Below are 26,411 nucleotides of genomic sequence, written 5' to 3' on the forward strand. Positions count from 1 at the left end.
CAAAGAGTCAGACATGACTGAGCAACTGAACTGAACTGAATGAGACTCATCAGAAAGAAAATATTGTAAAGCAGTTTGGACAAGCCTGTTCCTTTTGAAAAAGTTTTTAAAATGAAATAATTATTCATTTAAATTAATAGAAAATAAATGATATTCTGAATCTAGCCTTTGGACTCTTCAGTAAATATAGTATATTACAGATAATAAGGTTTTAATATAAGCTTAGAGTCTTATAAGCTCATGAAATCAGTAGCAGTGAAAAACCCTTTGAACTTTTGACCTATGATTTTTTAAATCTAATATAAAAGATTTTTGGAGCAAGGATAAAGGAAGATGCAGGGAAAGATACTGATATGGACTTAGACTTAAAGTCACTTACCATTATCCTAAAACATAACCTTTCGTGGTATGTTAAAAAAAAATCCATTCAGTTCGTATTCCTGAAGTATTGTGTGCCTAAACTATACAAGCTGTACCCTGTGTACTCTACCCTGAGCCCCCTCAGCTTCAGTCAGTCCAGTCCAGTTTCCAGAGTAGGAAACTGAACTCAGGAGTTTTTTCAGGTTGCACAGCTAGTGTGGAGTCCAGATTGGAATTTGAGCTTGGGTGGGTTTGACTCAAGTGCTCATGGTCTTTGGCGAGATTTGTGGCTGGAAAAGGCATCTTGGAGTCAGTGAAATTGGAAACCCGGCCTTTAAGAGGGTGGGCCAGAGTTAGTGGAGAGCATCAGACTTAGGCAAGGAGGGCAGCTTGATCAGTAGGTGAGGTCCAGAAAGGGTTGCTAAGTCAGAAGGAGGGGAAGGTGAAAATGGCAAGGTTAATTTGGTGAAGATTATGGAGAAGTTTGTTTTTTTTTTTTTTCCAAAGACACTTAAGTGTTAGGATTAAACACTGCAGCAAGTATATTAAAAATAAAATGGGTTAAGAAACTGAAGGATATCAGAGAAGGAGAAATAGCCAATGACATCACTTATATTGTGTAGTCTAAAAAGAAATGATACAAATGAACTTAACTTACAATACAGAAACAGACTCTCAAACTTTGAGAACAAACTGTGGTTGTTCTGGGGAAGGATGGAGGTGTGGAAGGGATAGTTAGGGAGTTTGGGATGTGCTATATTTAAAATATATATATAAAATATAGTGCTATATTTAAAATAGACCACCAGCAAGGACCTACTGTATAGCACATGGAACTCTGTTCAATATTATATGGCAGATTGGATGGGAGGGAAGTTTGGGAGAGAATGGATATGTGTATATGTATGGCTGAGCCCCTTCCCTGTTCGCTGAAACTATTACAATATTGTTTAATAATAATAAGTTTTAAAAAAGAAACTGACAGATTAAATGCTCAGTGCATAATGGGCTCTTTTTGAGACTGAGGGCTGAAGGCAGGGTACCAATTCAGAAGTTATAGTCAGAAAGACTGTAAGTCTTTCAGGTGAAACCCAGTGTCAGCACCACAGTCTCACCCCAATGCTGAACTCCTGAATTTGTCTTTCGTACCATTATCTCCATTTTCCTTTAAATGGACATTTTCAAACAATGAGCAGAAGTAGATGAAAGTATAATGGGCCCCATGAACCCGTCACTCAGATGTCAATAATTATATGGCTAGTTTTGTTGTATGTAAACTTTTTCTTCCTTACCCTCCAAACCTCTGCCCGCAATATTATTTTGAAGTAAATCCCAGATATTGTATCAGTTAATCTGTCAATATTTCAGCATATAGTTTTATCTAAAAAAAAGAAACAAATATAATACAGTTATCACATTTTAAAAATATTTTTTCATACCAGTTATCCAATACTCAAATTTCCAGTAGTTTCGTAAATAGTCAAATCTATGGTTTTTCCAGTAGTCACGTATGGATGTGAGAGTTGGACCATAAAGAAAGCTGAGCGCCGAAGAATTGATGGTTTTGAACTGTGGTATTAGAGAAGACTCTTGGAGAGTCCCTTGGACTACAAGGAGGTCAAACCAGTCCATCCTAAAGGAAATCAGTCCTGAATGTTCATTGGAAGGACTGATGCTGTAGCTGAAGCTCCAATACTTTGGCAACTGGATTTGAAGAACTGACTCATTGAAAAAGACCGGGAAAGATTGAAGACAGGAGGAGAAGGGGACGAAAGAGGATGAGATGATTGGTTGGCATCACCGACTCAATGGACATGAGTTTGAGCAAGCTCTGGGAGTTGGTGATGGACAGGGAGGCATGGTGTGCTGCAGTCCATGAGGTTGCAAAGAGTCAGACATGAGTGAGTGACTGAACTGAACATACATGGATTGAATGTTTTTGTTTTATTTACATTATGGGATAGTTTGACTCAAGGTTGAAATAAAATCTGTATTTTAATACCTTTTCATATCTGTTGTTTTCCTCTCAATCTCTCCTTTTCTCTTTCCCTCTCTTCTTTTTACTGTTACAATTTATTTGTTGAAGAAACTAGGTCTTTTTTCTAGTAGAAGTTCCTATGGTTTGAGATTTGCTGATTGATTAGCTATGGTTTAATGTATCTTTTGCTCCTTTTTAATTTCCTTAAATTGATAGAAATACAAGGCTTTATCAAGCATCTGTGTGCACACTCAGACACTCAGTGTGCCCAACTCTTTGTGACCCCATGGACTGTAAGACTATCAGGCTCCTCTGTCCGTGGAATTTTCAAAGCAAGAATACTAGAGCTGGTTGCCATTTCCTTCTCTAGGGGATCTTCCCAACCCAGGGATCAAACCCATGTCTCTTGTGCCTCCTGCATTGGCAAGCAGTTTCTTTACCACTGTGCCACCTGGAAACCCCGTAGTGAGTTCATTATCAGGATTTTTTAAATTTCCTGCAAAAATATTTTGTTGCTGTTTTGTTCATTAGGAGGTAAAGAATGTCTTGATTTTTCCCATTTTTGATGGCACCACTGATACTCATGATAGTCTTTTCCCTCCGTCCCTCTTAATTTCCAGTATTTTTACTACATTTTTTTGTAGTCATCTTTTTGCCTTAAGACTGCCAGTAACAAATAGCAAAATGTGTTTTATATAGCACATTGCTACCAGGCAGTGTAGCTGTTAACATGATAAATATTCTTGGACATGAGCCCAAGTTTTGTTCAGTTTTATGTTTGTCCTCATACGCTTATTTTTGTATTGCTGTGTCTAATTCTAAATGTAAGCTCTTAGAAGGCATTAAGTCAGTAATTCACCAGGCTTTTGAGTGCCTGTCAGTGCTGGAAACCCAAGAGGAAGTAAGAGTCCAGGTCAGGAGATAGACAAATAGATGACTAATTTATAATGCTGTATTTTAAGAGTACATAAGAAGTTGGTGTGAGGTAGTTGTTTGGGGGAATGGAAGAATTAAGTTCTGGCGGGATCTTGAAGACAACGATGCTTTGCAGACACAGCTGGAAGAGCGTCCACCCGGACTGAGAGTGTTGCATGTGTAGACAGGTGGCCCCATGGGAGCCTCTGAGCAAGCCAGTGGGTGAAGCTGAGGACTTGCTTTGGGCCCCAAGGAAGGCGGAGATGACACTGTGGTGGCAGCTGGAGGCTGACGGGCTTTTCTCTACCAGACTAAGGACTGTCGGCCTCATTCTGTAGGCATCTTAGAGGAGGCCTCTCCATGCAGCAGCACACCGTGGTTTGCATTTTTGCAAGCCAGCTCTCGTGGTATAGCAAACAAGAAGCTGTAGTGCAAAGGGGCTGGCAGCTGGAGGGAGGATGAAGGGGATGGGCCTGACAGTGATTTTAGGATTGCTCGTGTGGCACAGGTGTTTCAGTCACGAAGGCGGTGAGGAATGTGGGGTGGCTCTGAGAAGTCCCATGTGGATGGGAACACGCTTGACCAGGTGATAACCTGAAGGAATGGGGTCAGAGTTGAGGAGGACAGTTAGGAGAATCATTCCTAGATGTGAGCACAAGGACTCCTTCAAAATACAGTAAAAATACAGGGGACTTGAAGTAGAGATTCAAGAATCATCACCATCCAAGGGTCAGCATGGAGTCTTTGGGTGAAAGAGAGGAACCAGCAGAAAACCCTTAAACATAACCTGAGGAGGCAAATGGGTCTTTTACCTTGCTTTCCATCAGTCTGTGGACCTTAAACAACTACCTGATGATAATGAGTCATACGTTGAGTGGCTTTGTATTCAGATTTGTGGGGAGTTTGAAATGTTAACATTTCTTTTCATAATATTATAATTTGATATTTTGGAAGTGTTCCACATATAAAATGCTTATGATTAATACTTTTTGAAAAGGTAATGTAGGAGAATAAGTGGAAGCCTAGGATAATATCTTTAAAAAGTTAAGATTACATCCAATCCTTAGGATAGTACTTGAAGCTTCCAGTTGTTTGTAGAGTGCAATTAGGGGAGAAAGGAAGATTAGTCCATCACGTTGAGACACTAGCAGTGTGCTCAGATACTAGCTATGCAAATTGCTTAAGGTTTTGTTTCCTCATGGTGAAAACAAGATGATAGTTGATAGGGCCTCTCTCCTGGGTTGTTGTAAAGGTGGGTTGGGCACAGCACCTGTCATGGAGCCCTGCCTGAAATGTCATCTCTCCTAGTTAATAATATTTCCATCAGGGCGTTCCTGAGGAGACAAGGGGGTGACTGATTGCACCATTCTTGAAGTGGATACTTCATAGGTTTACATTGCTTTCTTTTTGGAAAGGATATTTTAAATTTATGTAGCTGCAAGGGAGAAAGGGAAAGATATATCCAACTGAATGCAAAATTCCAGAGAATAGCAAGGAGAGATGAGAAGGCCTTCTTAAATGAACAATGCAGAGAAATAGAGGAAAAGATAGAATTGGAAAGACTAGAGATATCTGCAAGAAAATTGGAGATACCAAGGGAACATTTTGTACAAAATGGGCATGATAAAAGACAGAAACTGTAAGGACCTAACAGAAGCAAAAGAAATTAAGAGATGGCAAGAATACACAGAAGGACTATATTAAAGACCCAGATTACCATCATGGTGTGGTCACTCATCTGGAGACAGACATCCTGGAGGGTGAAGTCAAGTGGGCCTTCGGAAGCAACACTACAAACAAAGCTAGTGGAGGTGATAGAGTTCCAGCTGAGTTATTCAAAATCCTTAAAAGATAATGCTGTGAAAGTGCTGCACTCAATATGTCAGCAAATTTGGAAAACTCAGCAGTGGCTATAGGACTAGAAAAGGTCAGTTCTCATTCCAATCCCAAAGAAGGGCAATGCCAAAGAATGTTCTAACTAGCATGTGAATGTGCTCATTTCACATGCTAGCATGGTAATGCTAAAAATGCTTCAAACTAAGCTTCAGCAGGACACGAACCAAGAACTTCCAGATGTTCAAGCTGAATTTAGAAAAGGCAGAGGAACCAGAGATCAAATTACCAACATTTGTTGGATCATAGAGAAAGCAAGAGAATTCAAGAAAAATATCTACTTATACTTCATTGACTACTCTAAAGCCTTTGACTGTGTTTATCACAACAAACTGTAGAAAATTCTTAAAGAACTGGGAATACCAGATCACCTTACCTGTCTCCTGAGAAACCTGAATGCAGGTCAGGAAGCAGCTGTTAGAATTGGCCATCGAACAGTGGGTGGTTCAAGACTGGGAAAGGAGGACGTCAAGGCTGTATATTGTCAGCCTGCTCATTCAGCTTCTGTGCAGAGTGTATCATGGGAATGCTGGGCTGGATCAATCGCAAGGTGGGATCAAGATTGCCAGGAGAAATGTCAACAACCTCAGATTTACAGATGATACCACTCTGATGGCAGAAGGTGAAGAGACGCTAAAGGGCCTCTTGATGAGGGAGAAAGTGAAGAGTGAAAAATCTGGCTTAAAACTCAACATTCAGAAAACTTAAGATCATGGCATCAAGTCCCATAACTTCCTGGCAAATAGAGGGAGAAAAAGTGGAAGCAGTAATAGGTTTTATCTTCCTCAGTTCTAGAATTACTCTGGACAGTGACTGCGTGCGTGTGTGCCGAGTCACTTCAGTGGTGTCTGACTCTTTGTGGCCCTCTTAACTGTCACCCACCAAGGTCTTCTGTCCATTGGATTCTCCAGGCAAGAGTATTGGAGTGGGTTGCCATGCCCCTCCTCCAGGGAATCTTCTATACCTGGAGATCAAACCCGTGTCTCTTATGTCTCCTACATTGGCAGGCAGGTTCCTTAAACACTAGTGCCGCCTGGAAGGCCCATGATGACTGCAGCCATGAATTTATAAGACACTTGCTTCTTGCAAGAAAAGCTATGACAAACCTAGACAGCATATTAAAAAGCAGACACATCACTTTGCAAATGATAGTCTGTATAGTCAAAGCTATCGTTTTTGTAGTAGTCATGTACGGATGTGAGAGTTGGACCATAAAGAAGGCTGAGGGCTGAAGAACTGATGTTTCGAACTATGGTGTTGGAGAAGACTCTTTAGAGTCCCTTGGATTGCAAGGAAATCACACCAGTCATTCCTAAAGAAAATCGACCCTGAATATTCATTCATTGGAAGGACTGATGTTGAAACTGAAGCTCCAGTACTTTTAGCAATGAGCTGACTCACTAGAAAAGACCCTGATGCTGGGAAAGATTCAGAGCAGGAGGAAAAGGGGATGCCAGAGGATGAGATGGTTGGATGGCATCACCGACTCAATGGACATGGTTTGAGCAAGCTCTGGGAGATGGTTAAGGACAGAAAAGCCTGGAGTGCTGCCATTCATTGGTTCACAAAGAATGGGACACAACCGAGCAAATGAATGCCGATGACCAGTCCTCCCACCTCTCTCCTGGTGTGAGTTTGCTGCTTTCTATACTGAGGTTAGGCATATTTTGATGCTAAGGTAAATGTGTATAGTAAAATGACACACTGTGACTCTCATTTGACACTTCTTTTGCTGAAAGCACTTTGCTAGCCTCCATCAAAATTTTAAATGTGCCAACCTTTTGACAGATATTCCCCTTGTGGAGACTTATGTTGTTGTTTAGTGGCTAAGTCATGTCCATCTCTCTTGTGACCCCACAGACTGTAGTCTGCCAGGCTCCTTTGTCCATGGGGTTTCCCAGGCAGAAATACTGGAGTGGCTTGTCGTATCCGCCTGCAGGGAATCTTCTTGACCCAGGGATTAAATCAGCGTCTCCTGAGTTTTCTGCATTGGCAGGTGGATTCTTTACCACTGAGGCTCCAGGGAAACCGATGGAGATTTATGCTGCAGAACTATTTCACCTGAAGTTGTATGCACAAGGATGTTTATTATAATGCTGTAATAAGTAGAGAAAGACTAGGGAAATGTCCATTAGTAGGGGACTGGTTAAATAAATCACAGAATTAATACAGTACTGTGTAACAAAAGAAAAAGAATAGATATTTAGGTGCAGATATAGAAGGAGATATATTACATCTATTGTTACAGGACCACAGTGTAGACTGTACAGAACAAATCCACTCAATTGTTTTGGAAGTTAAAGTGTTTTAAATTCACTTCGTACTTGGTTGTGCCTTGAACAATTTGGAACAATAAATAACAGCCTGTTAACAGGAACTTTTTCGAGGGACTCCTGGAAAGTAGGAGGACAACTTTCTTTTCTTTGTATCTTTGTATCTTTTGAGGTCATACATGCCATGGGAATATTTTTCTGTTTTGAGTTTTTTTAAGTGTCCTTGACATTTTATTCCACATTCTCTTGATAGTCTTGTATTGCCATTGGTACTTAATTCATTTCATCATGGAAGGAAACAGAAGTACTCCTGCTCTTGGCCGTTATACCAGAGCTAGGTGACAGTTTTGGTCTCATCCCTCCTCACAATAACACAGTATAACTGCTGTTTCCTTCCTGGTCACGCTTCACACTGTGAGATGTTAGGCACCCAGCAAGGGGAGTAGTCCCTACAAGATGTTTACTAAATGTTTTGTTGTCGTCGTTCAGTCGCTCAGTCATTTTCTGACTTTTTGCCACACCAGGAAGCATGTGCTTCCCTGTCCCTCACCATCTTCCAGAGCCTGCTCAAGCTAATGTCCATTGAGTCGGTGATGCCATCCAACCATCTCATCCTCTGCCATCCCCTTCTCCTCCCGCCTTCAGTCTTTCCCAGCATCAGGGTCTTTTCCAGTGAGTCAGCTCTTCCTATCAGGTGGCGAAAGTATTGGAGCTTCAGCTTCAGCATCAGTCCTTTCAGTGAATATTCAGGATTGATTTCCTTTAGGATTGATTGGTTTGCACTCCTTGCAGTCCAAGGGACCATCCAAGAGTCTTCTCCAACACCACAGTTCAAAAGCATTAGTTCTTTGTTGCTCAGCTTTTTTTACTGTCCAACTCTCACATTAATACATGACTACTGGAAAAATCATGGCTTTGACTAGATGGACCTTTGTCAGCAGAGTAATGTCTTTGCTTTTTAATATGCTGTCTAGGTTGGTCATAGCTTTTCTTCCAAGGAGCATGCACCTCTTACTTTCATGGTTGCAGTCACCATCTGCAGTCATTTTGGAGCATTGTTTCTCCATCTGTTTGCTGTGAAGTGATGGGACCGGATGCCATGATCTTAGTTTTCTGAATGTTGAGTTTTAACCCAACTTTTTCACTCTCTTCTTTCACTTCCATCAAGAGGCTCCCTAGTTCCTCTTTGCTTTCTGCTGTAAGAGTGGTGTCATCTGCATATCTGAGGTTATCGATATTTCTCCTGGCAATCTTGATTCCAGCTTGTTATTCATCCAGCGCTGCATTTTGCATGATGTACTCTGATATAAGTTAAATAAGCACGGTGACAATACACAGCCTTGACACACCCCTTTCCCAATATGGAACCTGTCTGTTGTTCCATGTCCACTTCTAACTGTTGCTCCTTGACCTACATATAGGTTTCACAGGAGGCAGATCAAGTGCTTTGGTATCCCCATCTCTTTTAAGAATTTTCCACCATTTGTTGAGACACAAGATAATTAATGTTTAGACATGGCAGCCCACTCCAGTATTCTTGTCTGGAGAATCCCATGGATGGAGGAGCCTGGTGGGCTACATGCAGTCCACGGGGTCGCAAAGAGTCAGAGACAACTGAGCACTTTCACTTTCATGTGGTAAAAGTAACACCTAACATCAAAATTTTAGAAACACATGTGTACATGCCCTGTTCCAAGCTCCTTTCACACTTTTGCTGGTTTGTGAGTCTCCGTTTTACCTTTGATCTGTAACATGAAGAAGGTTAAAGCCAGAATCTGTCAGTAGTGAAAAGCTTGTGGGTGAGATGAAGAAAAATAATACTGATAAAGGACTCTGGAATGGCAGCCCACACCTCCTTGTGTGGTTCCTCTGTGCGCTAGTATTACCATAATGCGGTATTCTCTTAGATAGTCACAGTTGTGTGTTGTCACAGTCACAGTCTATGTGTGAACTTATGTGTAAGCTTGTGTGCAGTGGTTTAAATGTGTGAATAACCGAGATTGCAGTGATATGTTAAGCATGAAGGCTGTTCTTTGTTGTTATTAGTTTATAAAATATAGTGCTGGATGTATTTCTTATTTTCTGATACTGACATTGCTTTGTTGTTTGTTAAATTACTTATTCCTACTTATTCTTCCTGAGATGAAAATAAGTACCTACCAGAAAATAAATATAGTTCTGAAGAGGAAAAAGCTCAGGTTTGTTAAGAGATGTAACTTTTGTGTTTTTATTAAAGCTGCCAAATGTAGACTTTATAGTCCCAGTATAAGTTTTATATAGATGATTGTTTTAGGGTAAAACTTGGTACCTTTTCTGGATGTTCTGTCAATTAAATTAATCCTTACGTTCAAACATATATTGAAGCAGAACATGTTCCATTTCAGTGATTCTCACTAAATTTTATTTTTGTTGTATTTCCATCTGTATTTAATAATTGAGAGCCTCTTGTGGTTAGGAATAGTGTTTGAGATTTTGTGAAATCTAATTATTTTAAACTTTTACGCCTTAAAAAGTGAAATGTAAAGTCATAGTGAAATTTTCTGATGGCTTTCATAGTCTATTCAGCGTTGCTTATTTTAAAGGGGATAGTACCCAATTCAAAATGAGTGTTTACTGTAGTTGCAGTAATCTTTTCCAAGTTGTTTAGAAATCAGTTCATTTAGCTACAAAGAGAAAACAAAAAGAAATTTAAAAGACTTATTAGAGTCGGGCATGTGAGCCTGCCCATTCCTCATTATTAACAGTTTACTAAAATGAGTGTCTAACCACCACCCATAAATCGTGTGCACATGTGTGTATTTGAGGCACAGGTGGGGATCCCCATTTGTTTGCCCATTGTGAGGCTGTCTTGTGCCGCCTTGGGGGTTTTGTAAAGGGTGAAGGTCCCTGAATGGAGGCCTTGTGCCCTGCCTGGTTTTGAAATCTTTGCTCTTAATCTAAAGGAAACTGCAGGACATGCAGTTGGAAGTCTGTGTAACAAATCACAAGTCTGGGGTCCAGAAGCAAGTGGAGTGTGTGTGTGTATGAGTGGTAATCATCTTTCAGCCTTGGCTTTTGTCCCCCACAGCCCAGTTGTTACCCTCTACCAGCAGCCTGATTGAAGAGCTACTGTTTTAAATATCCTCCGATTGCGTGTGCTCGAGATCTCACCTAAATGTTATCAGATAAAAGCCTGGACAACTGGGTGTAATTCTCTTCCAAAAGTGTAGGGCATTCTGCACTACTATTAGAGGTTGGATGTGTTGACCTGTTGTGTGTATAGGGAAAAGGAGTTACTTGGGAAATGCTATATTGTTGGCATGCTCTTTACCTCAGAGCCTCTTTAAAGGTAGGCTGCACCAAAACTTTGCTAGCTAAGTCTAGTTTGTGCAGCTTGTGTATTTTTAGTACCAGCTGTTGGTCCAGAGTTTCTTGGCTTCAGAAGCTGTGTAAGTTCAAGTGTATACTGTATGAGAAAGGGGTGGGGCAACAGAAGCTTTTTATAGGGTTTCAACTCATTACCATTAATTTCTAAAGTAGTATTTTGAGAATTTAACAGGGGAAGTAAAACTTGTATATAATGTTTCTTTAATTCTAACACGTATTTAAACTGACAGGGAAAAAAAGAATTTTATTTTCAAGTGATACTTTCCGTTCTTTTGTTTTCTTCCCTATCAGAAACTGGTTCTTCAGCTTTCAGTGCCAATTAAGAAATGCTATAATAAGCATTTTACATTCTGTCCTGCTATTTGACTTTAGGTGTAAATGGGCCTAGAATGTTTAGTAACTAAGTGTACATAGTTAAACAACTAGAGAGCTGACATCCGGTAAGTTTGGTGTGATATTTGGTTTGTATAATACTATTTCAGCATACTGTTAAACCATGCAGGATTCCTCCTAGAAAAGTATTCAAGAGGATGCCAGAAAGGCCATGTTAATAATAAGTTTCTCTACTTCAGTAGATTTTGGGTGTGTTTCCTTCCTCACTACTGTTTTATGCTTTATTATAGTTCTTTGATAACTATGCTATGTGAACATATGGAATTCTATATATGAGTATTAACTGGCTTTGTAGAAACCTCAGGATACTGTCAGCTTAATAGCTGTTGTTTTATGGGTTATTGAGAGGACATCTTAAAAGTCAGTTGATAATAAAGTTTTCATTAATTACTTTAACAGTTTCAAGGTAATATTAAAGGCAATTCAACCAAAATAAAAATTAATAATATATACTTTTGGTTTGCTCTGTTTTAACAGTTTAGTTATTGCTAGCTTTCTTTCCCATCTTTTACTGACTATCACTTTCCTGCAAAACTCAAATACAGTCTTTAGTTTGTATGGTCGCATAATATATTTAATTGTTAATTGTACATGTTTTTGCTCTTGATGATACGCTGCCTTCTTATATTTTATTTTTGCTTCTGAGAAAGTGTTACAGAAGTGATAATTATATTTATATGTCTGCTTAAAGTAACATAAGTTGATACTTTGTGATAAGCCTTTGCTTCATCTTAATTACCAAAGAAGCTTATAATTCATTGAGATATTTCTTTATATTTGTGTTTGTTTAGGATATGTCTCAGGAAGGCTATGGAACTAGGTCTCAACCTCCTCTGGCTTCTGGAAAACCTAACCATGAAGACTTGAACTTAATACAACAAGAAAGACCATCAAGTTTACCAGTAAGACAGTTAATTGATTTGGAAATGCAATGAGTTACGGATTTCTAAAACGAGCATTTGCTTTTGTTTATTGTACTTTATATTAAGACTTGGGGGACGAGTTTCTAGATTTCAGATGTATTTGTGATTTATTAATTTTTGAGCATTCCCTTCTTAAAGGAGCTGTGTAGTTCTGAAAAAGTCTTTCATTAGTAGGTCTCTCCACGTCTAGTGTTGTAGGAATCTCTGAATCCAGGTGGAAGCCTTTATTTGGCTGATAGGTTTTGTGGCAGAAAGATGTTACTGTTGTACAATTGTGCTTTGCATAGCATGTTGCTTTCTGGTAGTGATTCAGAACAGAGGTATCTATATAAGAGTTAAATGGAAAGGAAATTCCCATTTGGCAAATAATCTAAATGATGAGATAAAGTGTCCAGTGGTAGTTTGAATTTCTTTAGAGACTTTATGTCATGAGAAATGACTTAATCTTTTTTTACCCAAAAGAAAGTATTTTAATTTAAAATTGGAAAATACAGCTTCTAAGTGTTTACATTAGCAAATCACTGTGTTGGGTCTGTTGACTATGGTAGTAGCTGAGTTACAGGTTACATGTTAATTTCCTTTAATAGTTCATCTGTGCTTAATTTTCCTTTTTCCTCCCATAGGCAACCTCATTTAAATTAAAATGAATTCCTTATAAATTAAAAGAATATATGTATGCAAACAAATTTTTATATGTATTTTCTTGTTAAAATATTTTGATTCAAAGAATTATTGTTATTGCTTAATCTCTATTAAGAGAGAGTGTTTAAGGTAGGAGTTCAAACTAACCATGATTGTAATTTGAATTTCAAATATGTTTACATTAAATAAGATTTATCATACTGTTGCTAAACATTTGAGAACCAGCATTTGTGAAGAATGTTAAATGTTACATACCCATTTCTAAGTTACATGTAGCCTTAGAGTAGAAGGTAGGTAGAGGCTACATGATATGTAGTATCTTTGCATCTGATGCACATGTACTTGAAACTCTAATTTTTACAGATTTTATTTCTATGGTGGGAGATGCGTAAAATTTACTGTGGTCATTTTTTTAGTTACATTGAAATATTTATTGTCTAGTTATTTGGTTTTTAAAAGAATGAAAAAGGTAATGGACTCTGTTTTATGCTGTAAACTTTTTTCTTCAGCAGATAATCTGCAGTTTGGTGAAGTGTGTGTGTGTCTGTGTGCGTGCATGCAAATGCACGTGAATGCTGACGATAAATGCAACATTTGCTGAATATTTGGAAATTGGCTTGTGGTTTTAGGAAATTTTAATTGACTCATGGAAAGGTGGACAGTGAATTCTACTTTTTTCCACTCAGATTTTTAGTGTTTTAGATAAGCCCATCCTTATAGGTTTGTTATTGGCTGGAGATGTGTACTGTTTTACTGGTTGGAAAGTTTGTTATAAATTGATGCTGCTTTTCTGCATAGGTCTAAGAGTAGTTTGCAGTGTACTGCTTTCTTAATATCCATTTGAACTTTCGGGTCACTTACTAGGCTGTGCTTCTTTTCATTGTCTGCTTTGGAATGAATGGTTGATGTTCAGCTAACTCTATAGCATAATTAGGGGAGTGCTGGGGTGGCAAGAAGTGTGGTAGTCCCAGGAAACTGAAGAGTTCTGCTTTCGGATGCTGCTTTTTAAGTCAGTTATTAGAGAAGAGACTCAAGGTATTTTACGAAGTGAACCAGTATATTCTTCAACAAGTTAAGTCTTTTGGATTATTCTATTTGTATATGTATAATGGCTTACCTTCTTCCTTAATGCTTATCTTGCCTCCTCCCATAGAGGATTTAAGGTTGCTCGTAATACAAATCTTATGAAGCTATTGAAAAAAGAAATGCCCTGATTGGTATTTTCTTTTTGTTTTTTGTAACTCACAGATAAATAGGATGCTGATTGACTCAATAACATTTCAGTAATCTTTTTTTAGAGATGAAAGTTTCCAGGTTTTATGGTGAGTACATAAAAGCATCAGTTAATGAATAAAGGAAAAATCGTAGAGCAGTTGGTTGTACCTACCTAAACCCCCTGCCCTCAGTCTGTTAAGATAAAAATTGGCTTCATTTAAATGAATTTTAGTGCTCTACTTTTCTTTCAACAGGCTTTGTTTGTGTAGAAAAGTTTTCTATGTAGGGTTTACAAATATATTTTTATTTTTATGTAAATCCTGCATCAGTATGTTATATAAAACTAAGATAATTACAGTTTGAGGGAGAGATTTGTTGTTATTCTGTATGGCTCTAATATCATGTATTTTTACTCTTACTAAATATTTTAGTTCCCTAACTTGGGTAAATGGATTGAATAAGTACCATGAAACTATATATATTTGTTATCTTATCTGAATTGATTAGATCTTTTGTGGATTTAGGCTGTGTCTTTTCAAGTGTCAGTGATAAAATTTTTTCTTTTTACTGAAGATTAAAGGCAATCCATCATATTTTTAGTCTCTAGTTTTGTAATGTTGAGTCAAATTCAGGATCTTACCTGTTCATTTAAGAATATGTGATAAAAATTATTCTAATGTATAATCAAATCTACAACCATTGTATAAGTGACTATAAGAAGAAAGCTTCTGAAGTAATTGTTTCTTAATTTTTTGCTTAAATTGAGTTAGATTGATAGAGTTTGTAGTGTTTTCCGATAGCTCTGCATGTTTGGTATTTTCTTTAGTGTATTTTTGTTATACAGTTAACTCTCCATTATGCTTGATCTAGAATTTGATTCTCTCAGTAAGCTGTCCTCTCACCATTGTTTAAATTGATATTTGTCTATATTTGCATGTCATTAAATTCTTGGTGATCTTTAGTAGCTGATGCAGTTTTGTTTTCTGGCTGACAAGGCTCTTTAGATCATCCACATAAAGCTAGTGACAGATAAATTAACATTTGTTGTCTTGCTGTCTTGGGGCCATGACCAGTAATGTTTACTTTTCACTTAATGCACTCAGACCTAAGCTCAGAACAAATCTTCTGTAATAAGATTTCTATACTGATTTCTTTATCTGTTAATCATATAACCTTTTCCCAGTTGAAGTTCATTAGCTTACATATCCTTGATGTTACCATTATTAAGAAATCTTAGTATATAACATATAATATAAAAATTAGCTTGAAGAATTCTATCTCCTTGGGATATTACCACTTAAAATTTTAGCACATTCTATAGTTGTTTTCTACCTCTAATATTGATATGAAATGAAGCCATCATTAAACAAAATATGCAGTGGAATGCTAAAAAAAACTGTTACAGCTTATCAGCACTTTTATTTTGTAAACATTGAGTATATCTTAACTTGCACTCTTAAGATAACGTCCCAAATGCAATTTTAATACATTTCTGTTGAGTCTTTTTAACTTTTTCATCACTTATGGCATTTACTAGTAATCCTCTTATTGCTTTCATAGTTGTCTTGCCAGACCCTCTTATCCCTAAGAGACGAGGATCTATTTTTATAGTATTTGTTATGTTTTTAGTTCAGTTCAATCACTCAGTCATGTCTGATTCTTTGTGACCCTGTGGACTGCAGCACACCAGGCTTCCTTGTCCATCACCAACTCCCAAAGCTTGCTCAAACTCATGTTCATCAAGTTGGTGATACCATCCAACCATCAAATCCTCTGTCATCCCTCTCTGCTCCTGCCTTCAGTCTTTCCCAGGATCAGAGTCTTTTCCAATGAGTCAGTTCATTGCATCAGGTGGCCAAAGTATTGGGGCTTCAGCATCATTCCTAAAAGAAATCATTCAGGACTGATTTCTTTTAGGATTGACTGGTTGGATTGTATTGCAGTCCAGGGGACTCTACAAGAGTCTTCTCCAACACCACAGTTCAAAAGCATCAATTCTTTGATGTCAGCTTCCTTTATAGTCCAACTCTCACATCTAGCGTGACTACTCGAAGGACTGATGTTGAAGCTGAAACTCCAATATTTTGGCCACCTGATGCGAAGAACTGATCCATTTGAGAAGACCCTGATGCTGGGAAAGATCAAAGGTGGGAGGAGAAGAGGATGAGATGATTGGATGGCATCACTTACTCAATGGACATGCTGCTGCTGCTAAGTCGCTTCAGTTGTGGCCAACTCTGTGCGACTCCATAGATGACAACCCACCAGGCTCCCCACATCCCTGGAATTCTCCAGGCAAGAACACTGGAGTGGGTTGCTATTTCCTTCTCCAATGAATGAAAATGATAAATGAAAGTGAAGTCAGTCAGTCATGTACGACTCTTCGCGACCTCATGGACTGTAGGCTACCAGGCTCCTCCATCCAAGGGATTTTCCAGGCAAGGGTACTGGAGTGGGTTGCCATTTCCTTCTCCACAATGGACATGAGTTTGAGTAAACTCCAGGAGTTGGTGATGGACAGGGAGGCCTGGTGTGCTGCAGTCCATGGGGTCACAGAGTCAGACACAGCTGAGCAACTGAACTGAACTGGAAAAACCATGGCTTTGACTAGCTGGGCCGTTGTCAGCAAAGTAATGTCTCTGCTTTTTAATATGCTGTCTAGGTTGGTCATAGCTTTCCTTCAAAGGAGCAAGCGTCTTTTAGTTTCATGGCTGCAGTTCACCATCTGCAGTCATTTTGGAGCCCCCCAAAATAAAGGCTCTGACTGTTGCCACTGTTTCCCCATCTATTTGCCATAAAGTGATGGGACTAGATGCCATGATCTTAGTTTTCTGAATGTTGAGTTTTAACCCAACTTTTTCACTCTTCTCTTTCATTTTCATCAAGAGGCTATTAGTTCCTCTTCACCTTCTGCCATAAGAGTGGTATCATCTGCATATCTGAGATTATTGATATTTCTCCCGGCAATCTTGATTCCAGCTTGTGTTTCATCCAGCCCTGCATTTTGCATGATGTACTCAGCATATAAGTTAAATAAGCAAGGTGACAGTATACAGCCTTGACACACTCCTTTCCCAATTTGGAACCAGGCCGTTGTTCCATGTCCAGTTCTAACTGTTGCTTCTTGACCTGCATACAGGTTTCTCAGGAGGCAGATCAGGTGGTCTGGTCATTCCCTTCTCTTGAAGAATTTTCCACAGTTTGTTATGATCCACACAAAGGCCTCATAGTCAATGAAGCAGAAATAGATGTTTTTCTACAATTCTCTTGCATTTTCTATGATCCAACAGATGGTTGGTAACTTTATCTCTGGTTCTTCTGCCTTTTCTAAATCCAGCTTGAACATCTGGAATTTGTCAGTTCATGTACTGGTGAAGCCTGGCTTGAAGAATTTTGAGCATTACTTTGCTAGTGTGTGAAATGAGTGCAATTGTATGGTAGTTTGAGCATTCTTTGGCATTGCCTTTCTTTGGAATTGGAATGAAAACTGACCTTTTCCAGTCTTGTGGCCACTGTGGAGTTTTCCAAATTTACTGGCATATTAAGTGTAACACTTTTACAGCATCATCTTTTAGGATTTGAAATAGCTGGAATTCCATCACTTCCAATAGCTTTGTTCATAGTGATGCTTCCTAAGGCCCACTTGACTTCACATTCCAGGATGTCTGGCTCTAGGTGAGTGATCACACCATCGTGGTTATCTGGGTCATGAAGATATTTTTTGTATAGTTCTTCTGTGTATTCTTGCCACCTCTTTTGAATATCTTCTGCTCTGTTAGGTTCATACCTAATTATTATGTTTTACTCAGTAAGTGTTTCTAATAGAATTTATGTAAGAATTGTTAAATACATTCTTCCCCAGCTTCAGAATTTTCCTTTTAATTGCTTATAGAATCTTTTCCAAGGTATCAAACTGACATCCAAAGAGTGTATATTCTCCATATGTTACTTATTCTAAAAGATTATATGAATGTGATATCTGTATTGGCAGGATGGTTTTATTCTTAAAACTATTTTCTTTCGTTGTAAAATGACATTTGAGTTTACTTCGATAACCTTAAGCTCCAAGAAAAAGTGGGCACTTTAGTAGTATTAATCTAAAAATTGTGTGAAAACATTATTTTCTTAGTAATATATATTTTTAATTGTGAAAATAAACTGACAAACAGTAATCATGATTTCAGTAATACAGTACAAAAATACGTTGCTAATGAATTATTTATAAATATGTATAAAAAATGTAAAAAACAGGTTTTGAATTTTTATCTTCCTTGTTTTAAGCAAATAATGCTCTCTCCTCTAGGGATTTGAAGAGTTGCTGATACTCCTCCGTTTAGAAATAACTTGTTTTTTCTTTAGAGTTACCTGCCACTGGTTTGTATTTCTGATAGCAGGTCCATTATTCTGTTTACCTAAAATACAGACTAATGTCAGTCATATTCAAAAGGCCTTTGAAGGCCCATCAGGTCATTAAAAACCTCGTTCTGACCTTTTCTTCCTTAAATAGGAAACATTTAAAGAGGTTGACATGAAAAGGGTTTGAGCTTTCCAAGTTTAGTAAAAACTCTAAATGTCTTTTGGAATAGGGCTTATGACACTTCTATTGAGTTTGCAATTAGAAGGAAGTATTGAGGATTACATGAAACATTTCTTTCCACTTTGTGAAAGGAAGGAGGTAGTAAATGCTGGTTGTTCTTTGAAATAGTGTTAAACAGGATGTTGGAAGCCTGAAAGAGAGTGGTTGGAAAGCTGTTATTACCAGGAATATTCTTTGGGGTTAGGCATTAGCAACAGAGCATGTAATCTTTTGCCTTTACCGAAAAAGAGTACTCTATGTGTGTGTTTGCTTTATTAATCTTTAATGAAATATGTGGGGTTAGGGGTGGATTGTCATGTACTTTGGAAGCATGTAAGAAAAGTAGTATGCTAATAAGAACATTTGAAGTGTGTGGATTTGATAATATAGTTCCTATGAATGATTAGAAACTATTGGAAAAAGCTCTAGTAAATGGAGCATTTTTTTTAAACTTGGTTTTGCATTTTACCAAGTTCTCAACCCATCTAAGAACACAGATTATTAAGATGATCTTAACCTGTTAGTTGGCAGGTTTTTGTAAAACTTAAAATCTGTCAAGTAAGAATTAAATGTATGGCTACTGAATGAACTTTTAAAAACAGTTTTTTTAATTTATACCTTGAGCTTGATTTAAAGGTTATCATTAAAAGGTTAAGTGCATAATTGTCATTTGTTGATTGATTGTTCTCAAATCATCTTGAACATTTAAAAAATTCCAAGTTAATAAAAGAGAAGTTTAATCTATTGCTCCCTTATCCCATTGTTCAGCATTGATTATCCCTGTGTGCAGCTGAAGACGTCAGGTGTTGGTTATCACTGTTTCCTAGGTGTCATTAGACTGTATTGAGTCTTGGTGTCATGGAAGAGTTGTAGAAAGTGGGTGTCCGGTGAAGGGAGCAGGAGGTTCTCTTAGGATGAGTCTTGTCCACACAAGTGTCTGTAGACATGGTTGACCATTTGGCACAGTTTTGAAACTGAAGGTACAGACACATTTTAATACCTTGGAGAAGTGTTAAGCGGAGCACAGCACACTCTGTTTCTTAACTAGGATTTACCATATTTACAAATGTAACTTTAGCCTCTGATCTATGCTATATGGAGACGTCATTTTTTTTTTTTCAGATTAAATTTGAGAGAAATATGATAAGACCTTGCTTGAAAGTCCTAATTTAGAAAAAATGATAGTGACTTTGACAGATGTTTATTTTCTAACATGGATTATTTCTTTAAGATGTGAAAATCTGTAAGTTTATCCCCCAGAGTATTTTTGTGATACTTTGAAAATAGAGGAAACAGTTGAACTTGAGCAAGGTAAGAAGTCGTAGGAAGTGGAAAGGTATGTTTCTCCCTCTTTCAAAACAATCTTCCACTTAAATGTTTGTTCTATAAATGAATGTTTAATAAAACCTCACCAGTTTGGATTTCTTCCAGGTTATAGCAGGCTAAATATATGGAAAGTCTGAATAAATAAATATTTTAAAAGAACTATAGTTTGTTTTTAAATAACTCAAATGGTTGTGTGCAAAGTGTTTCTAAATTGAGATCTTTTAGTCCTTTTGAAATGGACTGGATAATTCTAAATTCCTTATAGCTGAGACAATTTGCTTAGTGGCAAAGTGTTAATTCAAACAATTCATCTAATTTTTAAAAGAACTTTTTAACTAAGCATATCCCCCTGCAGACCTTTTCACATAATATTCTAAGGCTTTCCATTTAAAATTTGGGGGAAAGGAATTTTAACCCATTTTATGGAATTGTCAGTTCAAAAGAAAAAATGAATTCCCATAAAAAATACACAGTAGATAAAATTGGAGAGGAAGAGAGGCTGAAACATAACTGATTTTCAGGATATTGGTTTTGATAATAGAAGGATAACTATGGTCTGTAGTTGATAAATGAGGCTCATTAAGTAAGGGATGATAAATGCAGATATTCCTGGCTAATAGAAAAGTTGGCATACGTATTTTGCTGTAACAAAGGGGAGACTGGGAGGTTCTGACCAGCTTTTGGCTCTTCAGGGGACCTGTGTGAGACCATGGAGCCTTCTCTGTGGCCTCACAGGCTGGAATGCATGTAACTCTCAAGTCTGTCTGCAGACAGCCACAGAAGCATACCTGGACATAAGCCTGTCTTACCAGAGGGACAGTCTCTGGAGAGAAGTGGGCAGGCAGCAGTGTTGGACTTTTGTACAAACCACGAAAAGCATTGTGTGTGAGGGATTCTCATATGTGGGCACAGGGCCTCAAAATACGATTTAATCCATTTTTGTTGAGTCTTTTGACTTGTGGCATTTACTAGTCATCCTCTTGTTATTTTATAGTTGTCTTGCCTCTCTCTCTCACCCCAACAGACTAGAATCTTTTCATAGTATTTATTATGTTTTCAGTAAGTATTTCGTAATAAAATTTATATAAGAAGTTTTAAATAAGTAGGTTGTTGTCAGTGTAGCTTCTTTGAGTTTTAATTTTGATTTTTTATGTGAGAACAAAAAAATGAGTGATGTTCAGAAGTACCCTTTCTTATTTTAACCTACCATTTCTGTTTCTACAAATGGTAGTTCTTGGCAAGTTGAGCTAGAAAGCCTCCCCTTTTTCCTCCTAGTGCTTCTCCTGTTCTACCCCTCTAGAGGGGTACCAGGCTTCCTCCAGATTATACAGACTTAGCCATTGTTAAGACTTTGAATGCGTTGAACTTTATATTAGCCAAGTTAGCTGGGAAGTAAATTTTAATTTGCCGAGATCTACTTTGTAACTGGAGGCACAGGTCTGTTTTATGTAACAAGAGATATATAACCAGCAGGAACTCATAGTAGCATTTGTAGACATGTTAATTACTCTTATTTTTCTTTTGAAGTGGAGGTAACTATTTTTAATAATAACTGTTGGTTTAGGAAAGGAAATAAATATATATAGAGAAGGTTCTTACCTGAGAGCAAAAATTTCTATTCTTCTTTCACAATGTAAGATTTTAGAGTTGTCTCTCTCTCATCTTTTTTCTCTGCCTTCACAAAATTGTTGTAAAATAACTGAATGGTTTTGTTTTCCTTTGTTTGGGTCAAGAAATTTTAGCTGAAAATTGTTACTGTATGAAAGAAGATTATTGACTCAACAAGCCTTCAATTTTCCGTGAATAACACTCCCACCCCCTAGCTTCAGGAACATGCCGTGCATGCATTCTATTTTAAAATATAGACTGTAATTTAAAACAGGCAGTTTGATGCCCCACTGAACTTTGTTTAAGCCTTGAATAAAAGAGGGGGAAAAAAAGCTTTAAGCCACAAAAAAGTGACTAAGCTTTCACAACCACTTTTCTTCATAGTACATTTTATGGGAAAAAAAAAAAACTTCCAGGTACTGATGTTTTCTCTTTTCTTATGACCTGTATTTTCTCCAGTGTTAGACTGTGGTGTTTGCGTTTTTTTTCTTTTTATTTCATTATCGGGCTGTCATTCACTGTTGAAAGTGTTCAGAGTAGTGTTCATTTGCACTGGAATGTGTGTGCTGTGTGCATCTGTGCATGTTGTCCACATACAGTGTGTGTGAGAAGACTGATTCTAAAACTGAACACATAGTCTTTAGTATTCACTTATTGATAGCTAATTTTCTAGAGTTCTCTTTGTTTTAAGTAGTACCTGATTATTTGACTAAAAGTGAAAGTGTTAGTTGCTTAGCCATGTCTGACTTTTTGCAGCCCTGTGGACTGCGTCCTTGTAATTCTCCAGGCAGGAATATTGGAGTGGGTTGCCATTCCCTTCTCCAGAGTAGTAGACTAGACTGATATAAATGTTTAACTGTAATTATTTTTTACTCTCAGATCATTATAAAAATGATTCACTGGAAAGAAGCAGTTGATATTACTTGCCTCCCTTCTCACAGAAATGAAAGTGAACAGCTTATAATAACTTGTATGGAAGGAATGATGACTTTGTTTTAATAAAATAGTATCTTTTGAACTGGAAACCTGTTGTAATGATAATGCTGAATGGGAAACAGAGCTGAGTCTCAGCCAAGGTTCTGATCTTGAGTAGTTCGTGTCACTGCTCAGGATGTGTGTGTCTGAAAAGTGAATGTTAGAGCGTGTTCCAACTTCTAGATTTTACATTAAAGGCTTTCTTTGTTAGTATATAAGAAAAGCACTGATAAAAATGAACTCTCTGCTTTCAGGAAGAAATTGAATGAGAGAAGGGCAGCCATCTAGTAATGGTCTGTGTACGCCCTTGGTGGTTTCTCTCCCATTCTTAGGAGCCATTTGCTTTTGAACATATTTAGGGATTTGAAAGTGAAAATCACTTAGTCATGTCCGACTCTTTGTGACCCCATGGACTGTATACTCCATGGAATTCTCCAGGCCAGAATACTGGAGTGGGTAGCCATTCTCTTCTCCAGGGGATCTTTAAACCCAGGTCTCCCGCATTGCAGGCAGATTCTTTATCAACTGAGCCACCAGGGAAGCCCAGGAATACTCAAGTGGGTAGCCTATCCCTTCTCTAACGGATTTTCCTGACCCAGGAATTGAACCAGGGTCTCTGCGTTGCAGGTGGATTCTTTACCAGCTGAGCTACTAGGGAAACCCTTAGGGATTTAGGGCTTTGGGTTTGCCTAATTGAGAGCCTAGCCTTTCTCTTTAGGTTATTGGGGAGCTGTGGGCCTTTTTGTGGACTCTGTCTCTAACTTCTCAGGAATTGCAGCGGTACCCCTCTCTCCCCATGTGATCAGTCTGAGAGGCTGAGATATTTGAGTCGGGGACATCTAGGGAGGAGAAAAGTTCACAGAGAAATTGAGGAGTACATATTCCAGATTCTTTATGAACTCCTGCTAAAGTGGGGGTGGGGGGGGCGTGGGGGGCGGTAAAAATGACAAAGAAGCTGCAGGACAATGAACTCTTGTCACTGTGTAATGCAGAGTCTAATGCCTTTTTCTCCTGGACCAGTGGGAACGCAGTAGAGACAGTTTTCTGAACTAAGATGATAAGGCATGAATGGATTTTAATTTCATGCTGGTGAAAGAAAGGCCCTGCTAGTCTATATCTGAGGACTCTATTTACTTCTGGCACTCCAGGTTTACATTTATATATCATAAAGTAGTTTAATAAAAATTCTGCTTTCTCAACTGAGATTTACCATTAGTGGAAATATTAGTGACCCAGGAATATAAAAGCCGCCATTTCTTTTCAGTGAACCCAAACCTGTTTTAATGCCCCCCTGCATTTCTACATTATGTTTCTGTGTGCTTTTTAACGCTTTGGAGCTTGCTGGCTTGATCTGGGTAGAATGCTATGCTGTTAATACAAGTCTTACTTTTACTTGTTACTTTACTTCTGTTTCTATCAAAGAACATAATGGTGTACCTTGAGGTGGTTAGCATAGACGCCACCTGATCCACAGGTAAATGCCTTCTCTCAAAGTAGGCTAGACTGACTGAGTGACAGGACCGTACAACAGTATCTTCCTGCTCCCATCTGAAACCTGCCCTGATACTGATACTCTTCTCCTTTTTCAGAATTTTCTTATGTAAGTAGGGATTTTCACTGGTCTCTCTGTTTTCCATGGATTTGGGTGGTTGAGTGCAGTGAACCACTTAATACCTTCTGTCACTAAAAATATGTGGTTGGTCTTTTAAGTATCTGTATCTAGAGAAAATTTGGCTTCAAAATAATAATACATGAATTATATGTAATAATTTATTTGTTATCATTTTAAAATATCTTGTTTTCTATAAGTAAAATTTTCAATTAAGTGACCTGGAAACTGCTAGTAACAGAAAAATAAATACGCCCAGAGTAGATTTTTAGTGAATATCCTAGGTAAAGTACATAAACTTTAAAGGACTCCCTGACATCTGTTTTGCCTCCTCGAAGCCACATCCCACCCCATTCTTCTATTTTTGAATGTCTGGGACTTTCAGGTTACCAAGACAAGTGAATTATACAAGGCTTTTTAGTTATGAAAAGCCTTCATTTTCAAAGTGCGCTTATTACTTCCAGAGACAGACAACTTTAGAGCTCTTGTATTGTCTCAATAATGAGGTGAGTCAAATTATTATATTACCATAGGTAAAGTAGATGACCGGTGCAAGTTCGATACATGCAGCAGGGCACTCAAAGCTGGTGCTCTGGGACAACCCAGAGGGATGAGGTGAGGAGGGCGGCGTTCAGGATGGGGAGACACATGTACACCCGTGGCTGATTCATGTCGATGTATGGCAAAACCCACCACAATATTGTAAAGTAATTAGCCTCCAATTTAAATAAATTTTTAAAAAGTGATAGCAGTGAGAATGCAAAGGGAGACTGTTGTGGAAATAGAAGGAGGGTGAATGGTGGATGCTTTAAAGGTTTTTGAGCTTAGTGACCAGGAGGTATGATAGCATTGGTGACAAACACAGAAATGATGGTGGGGAGTTGGTTTTGGGAGAAGTGAATACCTAGAGATTTTTGAGATTAAAAAGCGTAATAACTGAGTAACTGTGCTGGAATTCTAAAGCTCCTATAAGAAAATAAGTCAGCTTTGCTCCCACAGCCTTATTTTTTATATAGTTCTTTATATGAGTTTAAAATGGTTGCACAGGCTTTAACTTTACATTTCATTTAAATTCTTGGAGATGATTTGAAGACTATCATATCAGAATTTGTATAAATAACTCAGCAGATCATTCCAGAAAGTTTCTAACTCTAATTAGAATAAGACAAAAGAGTACAATCTCAAGAAATAGATGAAACTTTAGTATTTTTTTTTCTCCAGTTGATATTCATGGCTGGTCTCATTTTCTTTGCTTTTAGGATAGTGTAGTAAGTTGTATCCTAATATGTAACTTTCCTTAGATAGGTCCAGGTTGTTTTATATTGCTGTGTTTGGTTTACTTTTGAATGATGTAGACTTTTTTCCTTGCTGTACCAGTTCATTTTGGAGGAACATTCATTAGTTATCTCATTATAATTTCTTCTTTCCATAGCTTGTTTTGAGTATGTGTGTTTGTGAGCCTAGTATACAAATTTGTGTCTTGTGTTGGCAGGTGGGGGGCAGTGTGTGTTTTCCTCTTTAATGGTGACTGTGCAGGGGGGCAGGGAACCTAGTTTTAACATGCTGTTTTTGAAAGATGTTCTCTTTTACTTTAGAAATCGTTGACCCTTTGACCACCGAGAGTTTCTGTGATACATTGGAATCCCAGCTGAGGAAGTGGGATCTCAGGGGTGTTACCTTGAACTCTAAGGGGATACTCTCTTGGTTTTTGTCAAGCCTCCTCCCCCCCTACATTTTCTTTACTTTTTGAAGTTCTGTCATTTTCACTTCCTAAATACAGAGCAAAGGTTTAATATAAAGAGTTCTTAAAATGTGTGTATTTCTGCATATTTAATTTGATTCAGATTTTTAAAATTCTGTTTCCTAAATGTGAAAATAGAGACTCAAAAATGGCAGGAAACTTGCCTCACAGTTCGACAGCAGCAGAGTTACATTGAGTCTGTAGCTTTTTCCATTATAGCAGCTGCGTATATGCCCACTCCTCGTATCCTTATGAACTTTGATTGTTAAACCTAAAAGTCCTTTTTAAAAAAAAAAAAAAAAACGGTTTTATCAATTTGATTAAATTCATGAGCATCCTTGAATGAATATGAATCGGTTCAAATTTCCCCAAGTTTTTACTTTTCATAGTTACTGCGTTTATGCTTCTTCTGAATTATCATGCCTAATGTTGACACCCTCAATTAAGGCACAAGATGTCACTTTACATGGAAAAATTCAACTACATTTAACAATCATTTATTGATTGCCTCCTTTGTTTTAAATTTTATATTAGGTGTAATAAAATAAAAATAAAATTGTAATTATTTCACCAACTTATTAGTGTTTGTTCTTTCCTGTAAAAATTTAGGGGCTTCTC

General features: G+C 37.8%; 1 protein-coding gene across 11 annotated transcripts in view; it reads left to right on the forward strand.

The window, feature by feature from the left end:
- The window catches only part of ARID1B (AT-rich interaction domain 1B), a 424,945-nt gene that overhangs the window by 145,779 nt on the left and 252,755 nt on the right, over window positions 1-26,411 (forward strand). For all 11 annotated transcript variants that reach the window (XM_060419862.1, XM_042253667.2, XM_015097501.4 and 8 more), the window contains exon 4: window positions 11,970-12,080. In XM_060419862.1, coding sequence (XP_060275845.1) covers window positions 11,970-12,080 — 111 coding nt within the window. The remainder of the gene's footprint in view (window positions 1-11,969; window positions 12,081-26,411) is intronic.

This window comes from Ovis aries, chromosome 8, assembly GCF_016772045.2.
Source record: "Ovis aries strain OAR_USU_Benz2616 breed Rambouillet chromosome 8, ARS-UI_Ramb_v3.0, whole genome shotgun sequence".
Taxonomy (NCBI): Eukaryota; Metazoa; Chordata; class Mammalia; order Artiodactyla; family Bovidae; genus Ovis; species Ovis aries.